Here is a 14997-nt window from a genome sequence, read left to right on the forward strand (position 1 = left end):
CTGTGTGTGTACTTGTGTCTGTACATCTGTGTGAGTATGTCTATGCACACCTGTATGTCCATGTCACCATTTTTGACTTGTATGTCACCTCTGTGTGTATGTGTGTACCTGTGTCTGTCTCTGTGTCTGAGTCAACATGTCTATGTGCCCCTATGTGTTTGTATATCTGTGTCACCATTTTCCCTCTTGTTTCCCCATGCCTGTCATCTGTATGTGTCTCTGTGTTAATTCCTCCTCAGCTCAAAGCACTTGGGGGCACAGAGTGTGTCCCACCTTCCTCTGAGGGAGAACTATACCTTCAGAAACCTTTTCTGCATGAATCACCTTGGCCTTCTTGGGGCCTCTGGGTGGAGCTATGAGAGCAGAGCCTCTTCTGAGACCCTCTGTGAAGTGCCTGCATCCTGGGGCAGAAGGGCGGAAAGAAACAAAGGAGAGTTATGTTAGCAGACAGCAACAGGTGTTGTTGCAGAAACAGCAGGCAGGTCCACTGCATTTACACTGGCTACAGCACCCTGCTTCCTTAGGGTAGGAGCCAGAGAGCCAGGAATTCCCCTAAGAAGCCACACAGTTGTGATGAACGGACTGTCCAGGACACCAGGAGACAATGGGAAGCCCCACGAACTGATGCTCCCAGGAGCAGGTGACTCTACCCTGATGACATTCGTCTCTCTCCAGAGGTCCCAGGTTGTGGGTGCTTCCGTCCTACTCCCACCTCAGGCCCACCATCTCCACACACAAACTCATTGTCTGTGTGAGTGGGAGGGCCGGATGAATGCAGAATGCCTCAGTTTTCATGATGTAAGCCATACCTTCTTGGGGAGTGCACCTCTATTAAGACCCCACCCACTGCACTCTTGGGTTTCCACTATGCTGCCCAACACAGGCATCAGCTCCTGTTACAGGAGTGTGGAACTCCACCCTCTCTTCCTTTCTAAAGGCCTAGGAGGCACCTTTGCTGACCAGCTAGCTGGCTGCGACTCTCTTCGTCCCTAACAAGCAGCTAGTGGGTGTCTACTGAACGTCAACTAACACAGACTTGTCGCTGAATCTTCAGAAAGAACATGAGTTGTGCACTTGATTCATAGAGAACTCGAGCTGAGAGCATTCCAGGGCCGGGGAGCACAGCCAAGAGAGCATGACAAAGAGGGGCTCCGTAGAGCACAGACTCCGCCCCTCAGTCCCTTACACAGCAGTTGGCTTGGGCTGCTGTGGAAATCTGCAGGTGCTTGAAGCCCTGAGGTCTGCTCAGCTTGTGGATCTGTGGCTGACCCTCTCACGCTTACCTTCCCAGAATTTTAGCAGAAATTCCCAGAGATTCCTACTTCCTACTAGGGGTTGGGGATCCAGAAGCCCTGTGGCCACAAATGAAGCCACGTGGTGAAAGCAGATCTCTTTTTACTGTGCACCCCGATTTAGCATCCCAGAGGGCAGGCAGCGAGACGCGCCCCGCCCACCGCCCGCGCATCCGCGCCACTCAGCCAGGCTCCGCGCGGCGCCGCCAGGGTTAAGGCGCAGGCGTGTCCCCTGGGGTGGGGTGGGCCCGGCAGCCTTGCCGAGCTTCTGGAGTCCCATCGGATCGGGGGCCCAACGCGCTCCTCCGCCGTTCTCTCCGCCGCGTGGCAACGTCGTCTCTTCGTCCTCCACCTAGTGGGCTGCGGGTACCCGAGGTGCCAGGACACCGCCCGGAGAGGAGCTTGTCCGGCCGCGCAGACGCCCCGCGGGCTTCGGGGAGGGACTTGGCCTGTTTTCTGGCCTCCACTCGCCGGGGAGGAGCTGTGCGGCTGCAACTGGCGGCGCGTGGAGCTTCAGGGACGCAGGCTACCAGGCCGAGAGCCGCGCGCACAGGGCCGAAGCCACCGCTGCCTGCGGGTTCCCAGCCGGGCCTCTCTGGCTCCCGGCTCAGCGCGGAGGAGGCGCGGCGACACCGCGGGGCGCGGCCAAGGGGGAGGAGAGAGGGGAGCGCGGGCTAGCGCCGGGCCGGCCGGGCCTCGCGGGGCCACGGCTCCGCCAATCTGCGGGCGCTGACGCGGGGGGCGGCTCCGGCGCGCTCGGATATCAGCGGGCCGGGCGCGGGGCGCCTGGAGCTAGGCGGTGCGGGCGCTGCGCTCCGGGTCGGCCTGCTGCACCTGCCAGATCGTCGCCTCTCCCTGCGCGCCCCCTCGCGCTCCCCTTCTCGCCTCTGTCTCTCCAGCCCGGTCTCCCAGCCTCAGCCTGACAGAACAGAGGAGCCGCTTTGTCGCCTGCCCAGGACCCGGCATGGCCCAGCGGGAGCACCGCGCTCTGGATCGGATCTGTCGCGCCTTGGACGGGATGAACAGCCGCGCCTTCTGCTTACACGCCCGCTGAGTGTGGTCGCCGTCCCGGAGACCCTCGTACGCCCCTGCGTTCCCTGTCACCACTGCCACCCGCTCCACCGACGAGGGCCGCTGGCCGCCCCCCGAAATGGCCTGGAGAGCTGGTGCTTTGGTGGCGGTTGTCCTTCACGACGTCCAAGTCTGGGGACAGCCCCCGAGCTGCTAGCTGCTAGTACACTGAATGGACCTTGACCCGCGGGTCGTTGCGGGCTTGGTGCCAAGCTGAGGGGCACCGGTGGAGCGCGCGTCCCGAACCCCCCAGCCCGCTGGCCTGCGCGGCCATGAAGATGATACTGGTGCGCAGGTTTCGCGTGCTCATCCTGGTAGTATTCCTACTGGCTTGCGCTTTGCACATTGCTGTTGACCTGCTACCCAAGCTGGACCGACGCGCCACGCGATCCTCCGGGGAGCCCGGTTGCTCCTGCGCTCAGCCGGCAGCAGAGGCAGCTGGTCCAGGCTGGGCCCAGGCAAGGAGCAGACCGGGGGAGTCCGCCGGTGGCGACGCAGGCTGGCCCAACAAACACACACTGCGCATCCTGCAAGACTTCAGCTCAGATCCAGCCTCTAACCTAACCTCCCACTCCTTGGAGAAGCTGCCTTCTGCAGCAGAGCCGGTGGATCACGCTCCGCGGGGTCAGGAGCCCCGTTCCCCGCCACCCCGTGACCCAGCGCATCGGCCGCTGCTTCGAGACCCGGGGCCCCGACCGCGGGTACCGCCCCCTGGCCCCAGCGGGGACGGATCGCTCTTAGCCAAGTTGTTTGAGCACCCTCTCTACCAGGGGGCTGTGCCTCCTCTGACAGAGGACGACGTCCTGTTTAATGTGAACAGCGACATCAGGTTTAACCCCAAGGCAGCAGAGAATCCTGACTGGTGAGCAGAGAAGAGGAGGTTTGGGGTGGGGCTAGCGCGTCCGACCCTTCGGGAATAAAGACACCCCACTAGAAAGCTATTTCACACGCCAGGCATTTTGTGTACCTTTGGGGGACCCTTAGAAGAGGCTGGTAGGGATCCCTGGTGGGCGGGGCAGATGTGCCTCTTGCCTTTGTCTTCACAATGATTCTAGGGAGAACGGTTTGGGAAGCTCCCAGTGCCCTGGTGTGGGAAGCTGGCGGCCCACCAGAAGCCAGGAGAGCCCAGTGCTCCACCTACAAGGAAGCATGCTGGCCAGCCCTGGCGATGGCTGAGGAAGCAGATGAATGAATATGTTGGAGAGCCAGCCAGGGAGAGTGGGAGCAGCCTTCCCCTGGGAGGGGTTGGGCTTCTGGCTCTGAGAGCGATGGGGTGAGCTGTTCAGGGTGGACGTCTCCAGAAGGCCTGAATGTACCTAATAAGTCTTTTAAATGCAGTCACGGGGACAAAAGCGGCTGAGGAGTGCTGTTGGCAGTGTGGAGGCCTTCCTTTGTGGCCACCCTGCCTGGAGGAAGGTAAACCATCCTGGAGTTGTCTTCCGAGCTTTGTGCCCACCCCCACCCCCACAGCTGCACAGATCCAAATAAGCCCAACAGAGTGAAATATTAACCACCAGCTGGCTAGAGCAAATAACCTGCAAAGGTCCCCGGGCAGCAGAGAGAGAGTCACCAGTCCAAAACAACCTCAGAAATCCTTTCTCTCCCTGGAATAGGACCAGGCCCTGTGCCTTGTGCCTGCCCATGCGAGCTTTTTGGTTCCTTCTGGACTTCGCTGGCCAGAAACCATCAAGCAACGGCCCGCTGAAAGAGTGGAGAGGGTGTGGCATCTCGGAAGGCTCTAGCCCTCCTTTCGATTCTAGTGTAGACAGACTGGAGTTGAAGGATCCTCACCTGCCAGTGAAGCAGAGCTAAAGCAGCCCCTCTTCCCCTCCAGCCTCGCAGACTCCCAGAGGGTCTGTTCTTCATTCAAACAAGCTCATGGCCAGAGAAAGCAGAGCTAGAGTGATTGGCTCCATCATCCTGTCCTCCCCACCTTATGGCTGCACTCGTTAAAATCAGATTTAGGCCTGTGCATCATTCCTGCCCCTGTTCTTTGGAACAAAGGCAGAAAGCTGGGGAGGTTTCTGGCTGACTGGGTGTGCCTGTGACTTCCAGGCCGTCTGGTCGCAGGAAGAACGGACAGTCACTTCTCACACACTCCCAGCTGACATCACTGTTGTGGGGGCACTTTTGGTGACCCCAGGACAGAGGTGTTGGGATAGCGCTGACACTCTGGGTCTAGGCTAGTGGTAGTTAGGATTGTCTGTGGAGTCTCTAGAGGGTAAATAGGAATTATAGGCCTTAAGGTATGTTATTAGGTGGTGGAACCGCAGCCGGGGAAGAAAGTGCAGACATGGCAGTGTAAAAGCAGCTTTTAGCGAACCTGTACTTTGAACTCAAAGTCCCAAGCCCTGACCCTCAGGACCAGCACCCCGTATTCTTTGGCCTCTTGCCTCTTTTTCTACACTTGACCATAGCCTGCCTTGGTTTCTTGCAGGCCGCATGAAGGTGCTGAAGGCGCAGAATTCTTGCCCACTGGTGAGGCAGCTGTGAACCTCTATCCCAACTGGCTCAAATTCCACATTGGCATCAACCGGTATGAGCTGTACTCCAGACACAACCCAGCCATCGATGCCTTACTGCGGGACCTCGGCTCTCAGAAGATCACCAGCGTCGGTAGGTAGCCACCTGCTTGTCCTTGGTGTAAGAGTACCTTGGTGTGGATACACCAGGACTGTGTGAAGTTAGCCTCCTTCCTATGCAGGGAGCCACACTTTCTGGGGTGTTTGGGTGGCTACCCTGATGATTCCATGAGCCAAATGGATGCCTCAAGGCTCATCACTATGAAACCTCCGCCCTACTAATGCAGGGTATGCTGGCATGTGAGGGCCACCACTTTGATCCCTGGTAGGGTACAAGCAGACACGTAGGCCCTCCCTCTCCTGTTAAAGAACACCCTGATGACCCATAGTAGCTGCAGCACCTCTTTCTATTACCTATGCATGGGCCACCCTTGTACCTCCCGCAGGGGAGGCTAGATTGCATAGCTTAGCCAGGGCCTGAGGCTCCAAACCTGTTCCCTTCGGAGCTCAGCAAGGATTCAAAGATCATACCTGGGAAGGGAAGGACAAAGTTGGAGCCTGGGTATTCCACATGAAGCAGTTCAAAAGGAATGTCTCCAGGACTTTATGATCCACTAAGACAAGAAAAGATTTTGTTTTTAAATCCAGTTTTTCAATTTCACGAGAACAGTACATCAGGAGCAGCTTCTGAGCAGGTTTTAGGCTGTTATCTGCTTTCCAGTGATGGAGAGGTGGCATAGGGCAGGCTGAGGGCTGGGGCTGTGCAGTGGTGGCCCTGGTGTGCTCAGCTGCATGTGCTTGCAGAGCCTGCCATGTGTCTTGAAAGCAGATCTGCTAACAGGCTCCCTCCAGTTACAGGCTTTGGTCCAATTGCTGACACGGAGCAGTTAGAAGCTGCCTGCTTGCAGCACCTACTGCTTTAGTGGTGTCTGGGGCTCCACTGTATATGGAGCTCTCGCCTGGTAAAAAAAATAAATAAAAAAAATAAATAAATAAACCTGGACCCACAGCTTCCTCCAGGGCTTGGCAAGTTCACCTGGTAAAAAAGAGCAAGTTAGTGGTCTCCCACCCTCCTTCCTCCTGCCAGAGAGTGCACTCTCACCTGACCTGTGGAGTCCAGAGGTTTCAGGCTAAGTGAGGAATAGTCCTTGTTAGCACAGGTACTTTATTATAAAGGAACCACAATGCGTGCCCCTTTCTTTCTCTTTGGAGCAGAGTCTGAATGTTAAAGAACTATCTAAGCTAGATGTGAAGGTGGAACCTGTCATCCAGCTATTCGGGAGGCTGAGACGGGAAGATAGAAAGTCCAAAGCCAGTCGGAATAACTAACAAGATCCTTTCTTAAAATAAAAACTGAAAAAAGAACTGAGAATTGAGCTTAATAGTAGAATCCCCCAGTGAGGGGCTGGGGGTGTGGCTCAGTGGTAGAGCCCCTGCCTAGAATCCCCCAGTGAGGGGCTGGGGTGTGGCTCAGTGATAGAGCATCTGTCTAGAATTTTCTAATGAGGGACTAGGGGCATGGCTTAGCAGGAGAGCAATTTCCTAGCTAGTAGAAGGCACTAGTAGTGAGACCAGATCTCAGGGGTACTGCCGCCTGTGTGGATAATGCAACCTAGGAATAAAGATCTGCTACAGTGACCTTGAAGAGGGTGACATGCTTAGATATGTGCAGACAGCCTAGGATGCTCAAGTGCTGTATTATCCCCACAGCTGGCCAGCCCCCTGTGGGTGCTTGCTTGATTTATTGTTTTCTACTCTCACTCATGCCTGGCCTATTTCAAGAGCTCAGAAATCAGAGAAAACTGAGTTAAGGCCCTGAGAAAAATTCCAGGGCCTTAACTCAAGGATCTCTGTATCTCTTCATGTGCTTAACCTTAAGTCCCCGGCTCCCAAGACATGTTTACATCTGATTTACTCTGGAGACATAACAGTGCTTGCATGCCTGACCTCTTAGTGGGATGAACAGCACTCTTGCTGATGGGGGAGCAATCTAGACTCTGAGTGGGCCTTGGTCTGGTGGGGCATCCTGGAGTCAGCCAATGTTCTTCTGATCTAAGGGATACTTGACTAGATCCTGCACTGATGTGCTAGACCACAGTGGATGAGATAATTCTCATCCAGACCCATCATGGACATGCTGAGTCCTTCACTCTGCAGGTGCCCCATAGCTCAATAGCTTGATGTAATAGATTGGTGGAGAGTGCCGTTACCCAGGCAGACAAAGGACCTTTTCACTGCCACCTGAGCCTGAGGCTCACACCAACCTACCAGGCAGCAAAACCTGATCCAACCTAAACGTGTCTAGGGTTGAAATATGAGTTTGAGATCCTTGTAAAGAGGTGGCTTTCTCCCAAGGTGAAGTTGTTCGAGCTTCGTGGCCAGGAGTGTTGGTTGCAAGGTTCCGACCCCCTAGCTTTGGGGAGTCCTACCAGCAAAGTGTGCATCACCAGAATGTTTTCTTTCTGAATCTGGACTCTGACACCCCACGTGGAAAAGGCTTCAGTGTGTAAATAGGAGTGGGTGGCAAGAGCAGAACTGTCCACAGCTCCCACCTGGTGCATCTTCCTGTGGCAACCACATTTCAAGGCAAACTGAGCCTCTCTACCCAGGGACCTGCAATCAGATAGGCACCCACATCTTCCCAGAGCCACACAATTTATACCCGAAGAAGTGGGCCAGGCCCAGACATCTTGCTTTGTAGGGAGTAGCCTGAATTGTCTGGCCATGGCCACAGTGTAATACCCTGGAGAATGCACACTCTCCTGGAGGTTGCCTGTTAGAGGCAACTCCTTGCTGCCATGGCAACCTGACTCATCCTGACCTACCCCAGAGGTCATTGTGGGTATAAAGATCAAGCCAAAGTCTTGAGTGGACACCTGACTCCCTGAGACATAGCCTCTCCTGGGTGTTCATCTTAACATAGCCCCAGGTGACAACCCCGGGGACAGGTTCTGCTTCTGCCCAGGTGCTGCTGTGACCTGAAGCAAAGTGAAGCAGATCCTTCAAGGCTAGAGCAGCCTTCCAGCTTCCTCCCCACAACTAGGGAAACTGAGGCTCCACAGAAGGAAGATTTGCTCATGGGTAGCATCCCCTTGCTCCTGGCTCAGGGTTCCCTCTGGCTCACCAGTGACAACTTCATTTTTATATTTTTCATTTTGTGTGTGCATGCATGCATATGTGAGCATGTCTGAGTATGTGTGCTTGTTAACGTCTGTGCACATGTGTGTCTAGGTGTGTGTGTGTGTGTGTGTGCACGCAGGGGCACATGCACACACATGCCCATTGTCTGGAGGTCTGAAGTTGGCATTCCATGCTCCTGTTGTTTTTCCATCTTTACTTGGCGAGGCAGGATCACTCACTGAATCTGGAGCTCTCCAGTTCTAAGTAGCCTAGTTAGCCAGCTTGCTCCAGGGATTCCCTGACTGCCTCATTAGGGCCATGACTACAGGCAGCCACCACATCTGCACAGCTTTTTACTCGGGTCCTGGGGTTGCAAACTCTGGTCTGTATGCTTGCACAGCAAGCACATTATCCACTGAGCCATCTCCCCGGCCCCAGGAGGAATAACTTTCATCTTCAGGTTATTCATCTCACTATGAAATATGGAGCCGGGAAATACGGTTGCGATGGAAAAGGATGCCAGAGGGATTCCATGCCCTCTTGGAATGGTTCCATTAAGTCTCGCCTGTTTAGAACCTCTTGCTCCTTTTTGTGAGGCTCTGTGTGGCCCACAGCGCAGCTGGCCAAGGCCAATAGAGATTTATTTATAGCTAGGCTCCAGGCTGCCTGGTAACTGACCACTGCTGCCTTTAAAGAAAGAGACTCTACATACATCCACCTCTGCTCAGCTGGAAGCCAGGCCCGCCACACCTTTGGCTGGGACCCGTGATAATCAAATCACTATCTATGTACAGTTATGGATGCAAACGCTCTACACTTGAAATTGCATGGCGAAGAGGGAAGTGGAGGGTCCTGACAGCCTCTGGCCTAAGCAGCAATCTCTAAGGTGGCTCCATCTAGGTCAGATCAAGGCCCCACAAATACAAGAACAAAGCAGAACAAAAGAAAACGATTCCACAGGACTGACATCCTTGTCACTAATTAATCTGCCCTGCCGAAGGGAAAGAAAGGGTGGAGATGGGATCTGGGAGAATTGTCTGTGAGCTTCAAGAAACAAAAGGCCCAGGACTGGGGCATCCCGGGAGATTCTGCCTATGAATTGGGGTGGGGAGGGGAGATCCCATCCCTGTCTGACAAGACCGAGCTGTGGCTCTCACAAGGCAGTGCCAGACACAATAGAGTCACTCAGGGTATGAAGTGTGTTTGGGGGAACAGATTGACTGCCAGTCCCAGTGGTTGAACAATCTCCTGACATAACAGGGGTTCCAAGATCAGGTGCACCAGGGAGGCATTAAAGCTATCCTGTACTCAGTGCCATAGGATGGAAGATCAAGAGCAAAGGTGGGGGGTCTCCACCTGGCTGCCCCACTTCTCACCTCTCCCCCATTTTCTCCTTGTGAAGTGGTTGAGCCAAGCCCCCACTCGCTTGGCTCTCTGCAAGCCAGAGCCAGCTCCATCAGGGTATTTCTGGTGTTTCTGATGACTGCCACTCTCAAAATAAAAGCGAGCTGCCTGGCAGACAGGATGACATAGTAACACCAGGCTGGAGGCCACTGGGGCAGAAGAAGCTGCACCACGTGTGTCTGGTCTGAGCCAGTAACAGGTTTGAAGACTGAAGGCCTCACAACAGGCCAGGAGCTTGAAGACATGGCTGCAGCCTCTGCCAACCCCTACTCTCTCAGCTTGTCCAGCCTCTTGTGTCAGGACTGGTTCCTGCAATGCCGGCCTCAGGGACTCTGTCTCTGGCCACCAGGTAAATGTGGCTCATGTGGCTCATACCCATTTTCTCAAGTCCAGGATTGGCAGGTAGAAGGGGACTCTGTAAATGCTCAGTATCTGAGCCACAGACTTTCGCTCCTGTTCAGGGATACGTGAGACAGGCCTGGAATAGCCGAATGGCAAATTCTCTGAATGTGAGCCTTCCCTGGGGAGGCCTTCACTTACAGTGCAAACACCTGCCACCATTAATCTTCTAAAACAGTCTCCCCAATGTCCCTTAAAAGGCAGCTCGGGGTATGTGGGAAAATAGTCTAACTCCTGCTTGACTGATCCCAAACAGAATCACCAATTCCCTCTCCCAGATGAGACAACCAAGGCCAAGCTCAGCAGCGGTAAGGGTCCCCAAGGGCCAGCAAGCAACATCTCAGGTGTGGCCCACCAGTCTTGATTGGATTGTTTGGAGATAGATTCTTCTGTCTCCCAGGTGACTTCAGACTTGCTGGGGAGTCCAGGAGGACGTTGAACTCCTGATATTCCTGCCTTCTCCTCCCCAGTGCTCAGGATAGAACCCAAGGAGTGCTAGGCAGGCACTCTACCAATTAAACTATATGCATGGCCCCCAATAGATCTTTTTTAAAAAAATCAAATTAGTTTATTTGAAATGTGGTCTCAGTTCACTGGAAACCACAGAAGTCCCTGTTAGGAAATGCCCTAACTGGAGCTTGTGCCTCAGTTTCTCACATGACCACCTCTCTGCTCTAGTAGGGAGCAGGAGCTTTCCTCTAGACATGATCCCTCCTTCTGTCACCGTGAGGAAAGGCTATGCTCTATACTGGCCCTGCCACCTCGTGGCTCCTCCACCCTGATCACCCATTTATGACCCATATCCTAAGTGCCCAGTGGGGATAGCCTAGTACCCAAGCTGGTGGGTGTTCAGGTCTGTTGTCCACCTAGACAGACTCCCTGAGCCTTTGCTGTAACATAAGCAAGCAATCTGTGTCAGATCTATGGGGTCTGGGTTCAGAGCAGAAAACCCCTAATCGACTTCAGACAGCTTGTAGGGGTAAGGGTGAGCCAAGTCATGAAAGAACCTTAAAACTTGTGCCTTTGTCACCTCAGAGTTCTGTGTGCTAGAGTTTCTGGTTGCCTCCTAGGGGAGCTGGTCCCATACCATGTCACAGGTACAGGGAGGCAGATTGGGCCCCTTAGGAAAAGACTGACGAGGTTGGAATATAGCCCGGTGGATAGAGTACTGGCCAGCATGAACAAAGCCCTAGGTTCAATACCCAGCACTACACAAACTGTAATCTTAGCATTGAGGATGTAGGGGCAGGAAGGTCAGGAGTTCAAGGTCACCCTCAGCTATATGGCAGGTTTGAAGCCAGCTTCAGTTACATGAGAGCCTATTCAAAGCAAGAAAAGCAGGGCGCAGTGGAGGGGTGGGGACAGACCAAACTGACCAGATTAATGCAATATTTTGCAATTTGAAAGCCAGGATTACAAACCTGAAAAAAGAGCCCAGTTCAGGAAGGAACCATTAAATCCAGCAAGTCTCTATTATTAAACGGAAATGGGACACGCACGGAGACTTAAGGGTGCCACAAGCTCTTTATCATTTCCTTCTTTCTCACCTTACCAGAAATGCAGTGAAATGTTCATTGTGCAAATTTAGAAAGCACAGATAAGGAAAAACAGAAAATTAAAATCCCCCGCCAGTCTCCCAAGGGAGAGGAGCAGGCTTGCTGCCGGTCTATGTATCAGGACTGAAAAAGAAAAAATCCACATGTCCCTGTCTTTAGGGGAAAATGAGGTTCCTGGAGTGTGAATGTTTCATAAGCTGCTTGCTTAATAGTCAAACCCTAAGCACTTTGCTGTGTCTCTCAGGAGGAAGGCTGGGTGGCAGTCACACATCTTGTGAGGTCACCATCAACCACCTGCCCTTAATGCTGTGGTTGCATCCTGAGTTTGAAGGAGAACATGTAATACGTGAGGGCCCGAGGAGGGCACAATCTAGTATGGGCCACTCTGGTTGGGTGGATCCTAAAGTCAGTCTTAAGCCCTGGACGCAACCTGTCATACACAGCAAGCAGCCAAGTTACTGTTTGGCCAAGGTCTAGGCTCAGGAATGTCCCTCGCTAATCCCAACAGGGGGACTGTCGCCACTGTCTAGGTGAGTCAGGCCACTGCTGTTCTTTGAACCTGATCCTCTCCACAACCTCGTGAAAGAGGATTATGTGACTTTCGGGGGGCGGGGGCTGTGAAAAAAAATATCTACTATCCCTATAGAGAGCATCAGTGACAGGTCTAGGCTAGCTTAGTGAACCAATGAATGTATTTGGGTTACTTTCTAGAGCATGAATACCCCAAAGGCAGCTGTAGTTCAGGAAAGGCCACCCCCACATGAATGAGACTCATGAAAGCTGCATCCCTAGAGGCGCCTGCTTGACCTGCAGGCAGTTTGCCCTATGAGTTCTCTTTGCCCCATCAACTGTTACTGCTTATATAAACTAGGAGGAGGGGACTTGTGATTCTTGGAAGTTTCAGGAACTTCCTAAGCCTTGTAAGTTTTACTACTTGCTAAATCTTAATGAGCCTCCCACCAGGAGTAATCTTATTGGGTGGTTGGTTGGTTGGTTGGTTGGTCTCTGTATTTTTGATACAGGGTCTTACTGTGTAGCCTTGACTGTCCTGGAACTCACTATGTAAACCAGGCTGGCCTTGAACTCATAGAGATCCACCTGCCTCTGCCTCAGCCTTCCAAGTGCGGGGATTAAAGCCATGTGCAATCATACCAGGAGGAAATGTTTTAATTTGGAGGAAATATCTACGCAAGGATAAACCAGCACCCATGGTTCCATTTCACAGAAGGGAAAACCAAGGTTAAAAAGGCAAAAATCTTTCTGGGATGCCCAGCCTGGGGAATCTAAGCAGACTTCAGTGTGAACATCAGACTGGACCACCTCTGATTTTCTTCCACTGAACATTTTGTTTGTGTATTTGTTTGTTTGCTTATTTGTTTGAGGCAAGATCTTATTATATAGCCCTGGCTAGCCTGGAACTTACTATGCTAACTAGGCTGGCCTGGGACCTACAAAGATCCACTTGCCTCCACCTCCCAAGTACTCAGATTAAAGATGTGCTCCACCGGGCCGGGCGTGGTGGCGCACGCCTTTAATCCCGGCACTCGGGAGGTAGAGGTAGGCAAATTTCTGAGTTCGAGGTCAGCCTGCTCTACAGAGTGAGTTCCAGGACAGCCAGGGCTATACAGAGAAACACTGTCTCGAAAAACCAAAAAAAAAAAAAAAAAAAAAAAAAAAAAAAAGATGTGCTTCACCAAACATTCCAACCTTCACCGAATCCTAATTTGCCTGTGCCTAGGCACGCAGTGGTGTGTGTGTGTAGGTATGTATGTGTGTAGGTGTGTGTTTGTGATGGTGTGTTTAAGTGGGGGATGTTTATATAAGCATGGGGGTGAGGCGGTGTGGGGTGTATCTGTGACTGTAAAGGTGTTTGTGGGGTACAAGGAGTGAGTGGGTGTATTGGTGGAGTATGTGCATGTGTAAAGGTATGCGTGTGTGTGTGTGTGTGTGTGTGTGTGTGTGTGTGTGTGTGAGACTGTACTCCTGCACTGGCAGGCAGTTGCCATCCCCTGGGCCTTTTGTGGGCTCACACTATGGAGTTGGCTCAGACCCTACTGCTGCATCAGGAGGGGCCCCAGGCAGCTGGGGTGTATCATTGCTGAACGCCCTAACTGCTCAGGCGCAATCAGGGTCCCCTAGCCACATGAAGAAGACCTAGCTGACTGGCAGCTAGAGCCTTGATCCAGCTCTGCTGCCCAGGAATAGTCAGGGACCTGAGGCAGCCACTGAGTCACCCTGTGTTTGTTCTTCCCTCCCTCCTGCAGCCATGAAGTCAGGGGGCACGCAGCTGAAGCTCATCATGACCTTCCAGAATTACGGGCAGGCGCTATTCAAACCCATGAAGTAAGTGCCTGATCCTAGGCTGGACATGGGGACGGGCGGCAACGTGCAGGCATCAGGCCGGGTGGGGAAGGCAACATTTACCTGGGTGTGAACTGTGCTGATGGTTACATGCGTACCCAATCTGTCTGCACCCTCCGTGTCTCTCCCCAGCCTGCCATCACCATTACATACCTGGAGATGGTTCTCCATCTTGTTCTGTGAGGGAGAATGCTTGCATTTAACAAGGGGCTGACAATGAGGACGTGCAAGAGACCCCTGGACAGGAGACTGCATTTTCTAAAAGCTCAGAGGCTATGGGGAACTCCACAGGGGACTGATGTCGCCGTCCAGGGCCCTGCAGATGATACGGCCTGTTTCTCACTTAGCCTGCTGTCCAGTCCACATACTCAGGGAACTGTGGGGAACCTGTGAGCTAAAAAGCTTTATCCTAGGGAACTGGAGAGATGGCTTAATCAGTAGAGCATGAGACCCAAGTTGGATCTATAGTGCCTATGTAAAACCCAGGCAGGGTATTGCTTGCCTGTCATCCAGTGCTGGGGCGACAGAGATGCTCACTGGCCAGTCAGTCTAACTGAATTGACGAGCTTCAAGTTCAGTGATAGACCCTGCCTCAAAAACTAGGTGGAGAGTATGCTTGCATGCACACACACCTTCATCCTTACACAAGGTGGTCCTAGAGTGGGCTTTCTACCCCACAACCTGTCACAGAAGAGGTAGAAATCTTATCACCACAGCCAACGTGGGTGTAGCACTTGACCACCCAGAACACTCAGGAGTTGCTAGAGCATACATATCTTTTTTGTTTGTTTTTTGTTTGTTTTTGTTTGGTTTTTTTGTTTTGTTTTGGTTTGTTTTGGTTTTGGTTTTTCGAGACAGCGTTTCTCTGTATAGCCCTGGCTGTCCTGGAACTCACTTTGTAGATCAGGCTGGCCTCGAACTCAGAAACCCGCCTGCCTCTGCCTCCCGAGTGCCGGGATTAAAAGCGTGTGCCACCACGCCCGGCTGTAGGCTGACCTCCTTAAGTGTGTATGTACATGCATGGCCCAAGGTTTTGCATTTCTGTGGCAAACCAACCACGCTCTTTAAAGCATGGTTTGCAGAAACAAAGGTCAGGGAAGACATGCAAGTCTTGGGAATGAGGCTGCAGTGCAGCAGGCTGCACAGTGTGCACCCCCAGGGACAGCCCAGCTGTGTGCTGGCCGACCGGATTTCAGCTCTCTGCCCCGATTTTTTTTTTCTACAAATCCAGCTTTCCTTGTTTAATCCTCAATTAAAAAAAAAAATAAAAAT

The 14997-nt window shown here is 52.9% G+C and overlaps 1 protein-coding gene across 2 annotated transcripts in view; it reads left to right on the forward strand.

The window, feature by feature from the left end:
- The first annotated feature begins 2080 nt into the window (after window positions 1-2080).
- The window catches only part of Fam20c (family with sequence similarity 20, member C), a 54983-nt gene continuing 42066 nt past the window's right edge, over window positions 2081-14997 (forward strand). The window contains exons 1-4 of one of the 2 annotated variants that reach the window (NM_001359593.1): window positions 2081-3225; window positions 3702-3779; window positions 4801-4979; window positions 13629-13707. In NM_001359593.1, coding sequence (NP_001346522.1) covers window positions 13631-13707 — 77 coding nt within the window. In that variant the 5' untranslated portion in view covers window positions 2081-3225; window positions 3702-3779; window positions 4801-4979; window positions 13629-13630. The remainder of the gene's footprint in view (window positions 3226-3701; window positions 3780-4800; window positions 4980-13628; window positions 13708-14997) is intronic. The other variant, NM_030565.6, reaches the window with a different exon arrangement.

The sequence above is a fragment of the Mus musculus genome, chromosome 5, assembly GCF_000001635.26.
Source record: "Mus musculus strain C57BL/6J chromosome 5, GRCm38.p6 C57BL/6J".
NCBI lineage: Eukaryota > Metazoa > Chordata > Mammalia > Rodentia > Muridae > Mus > Mus musculus.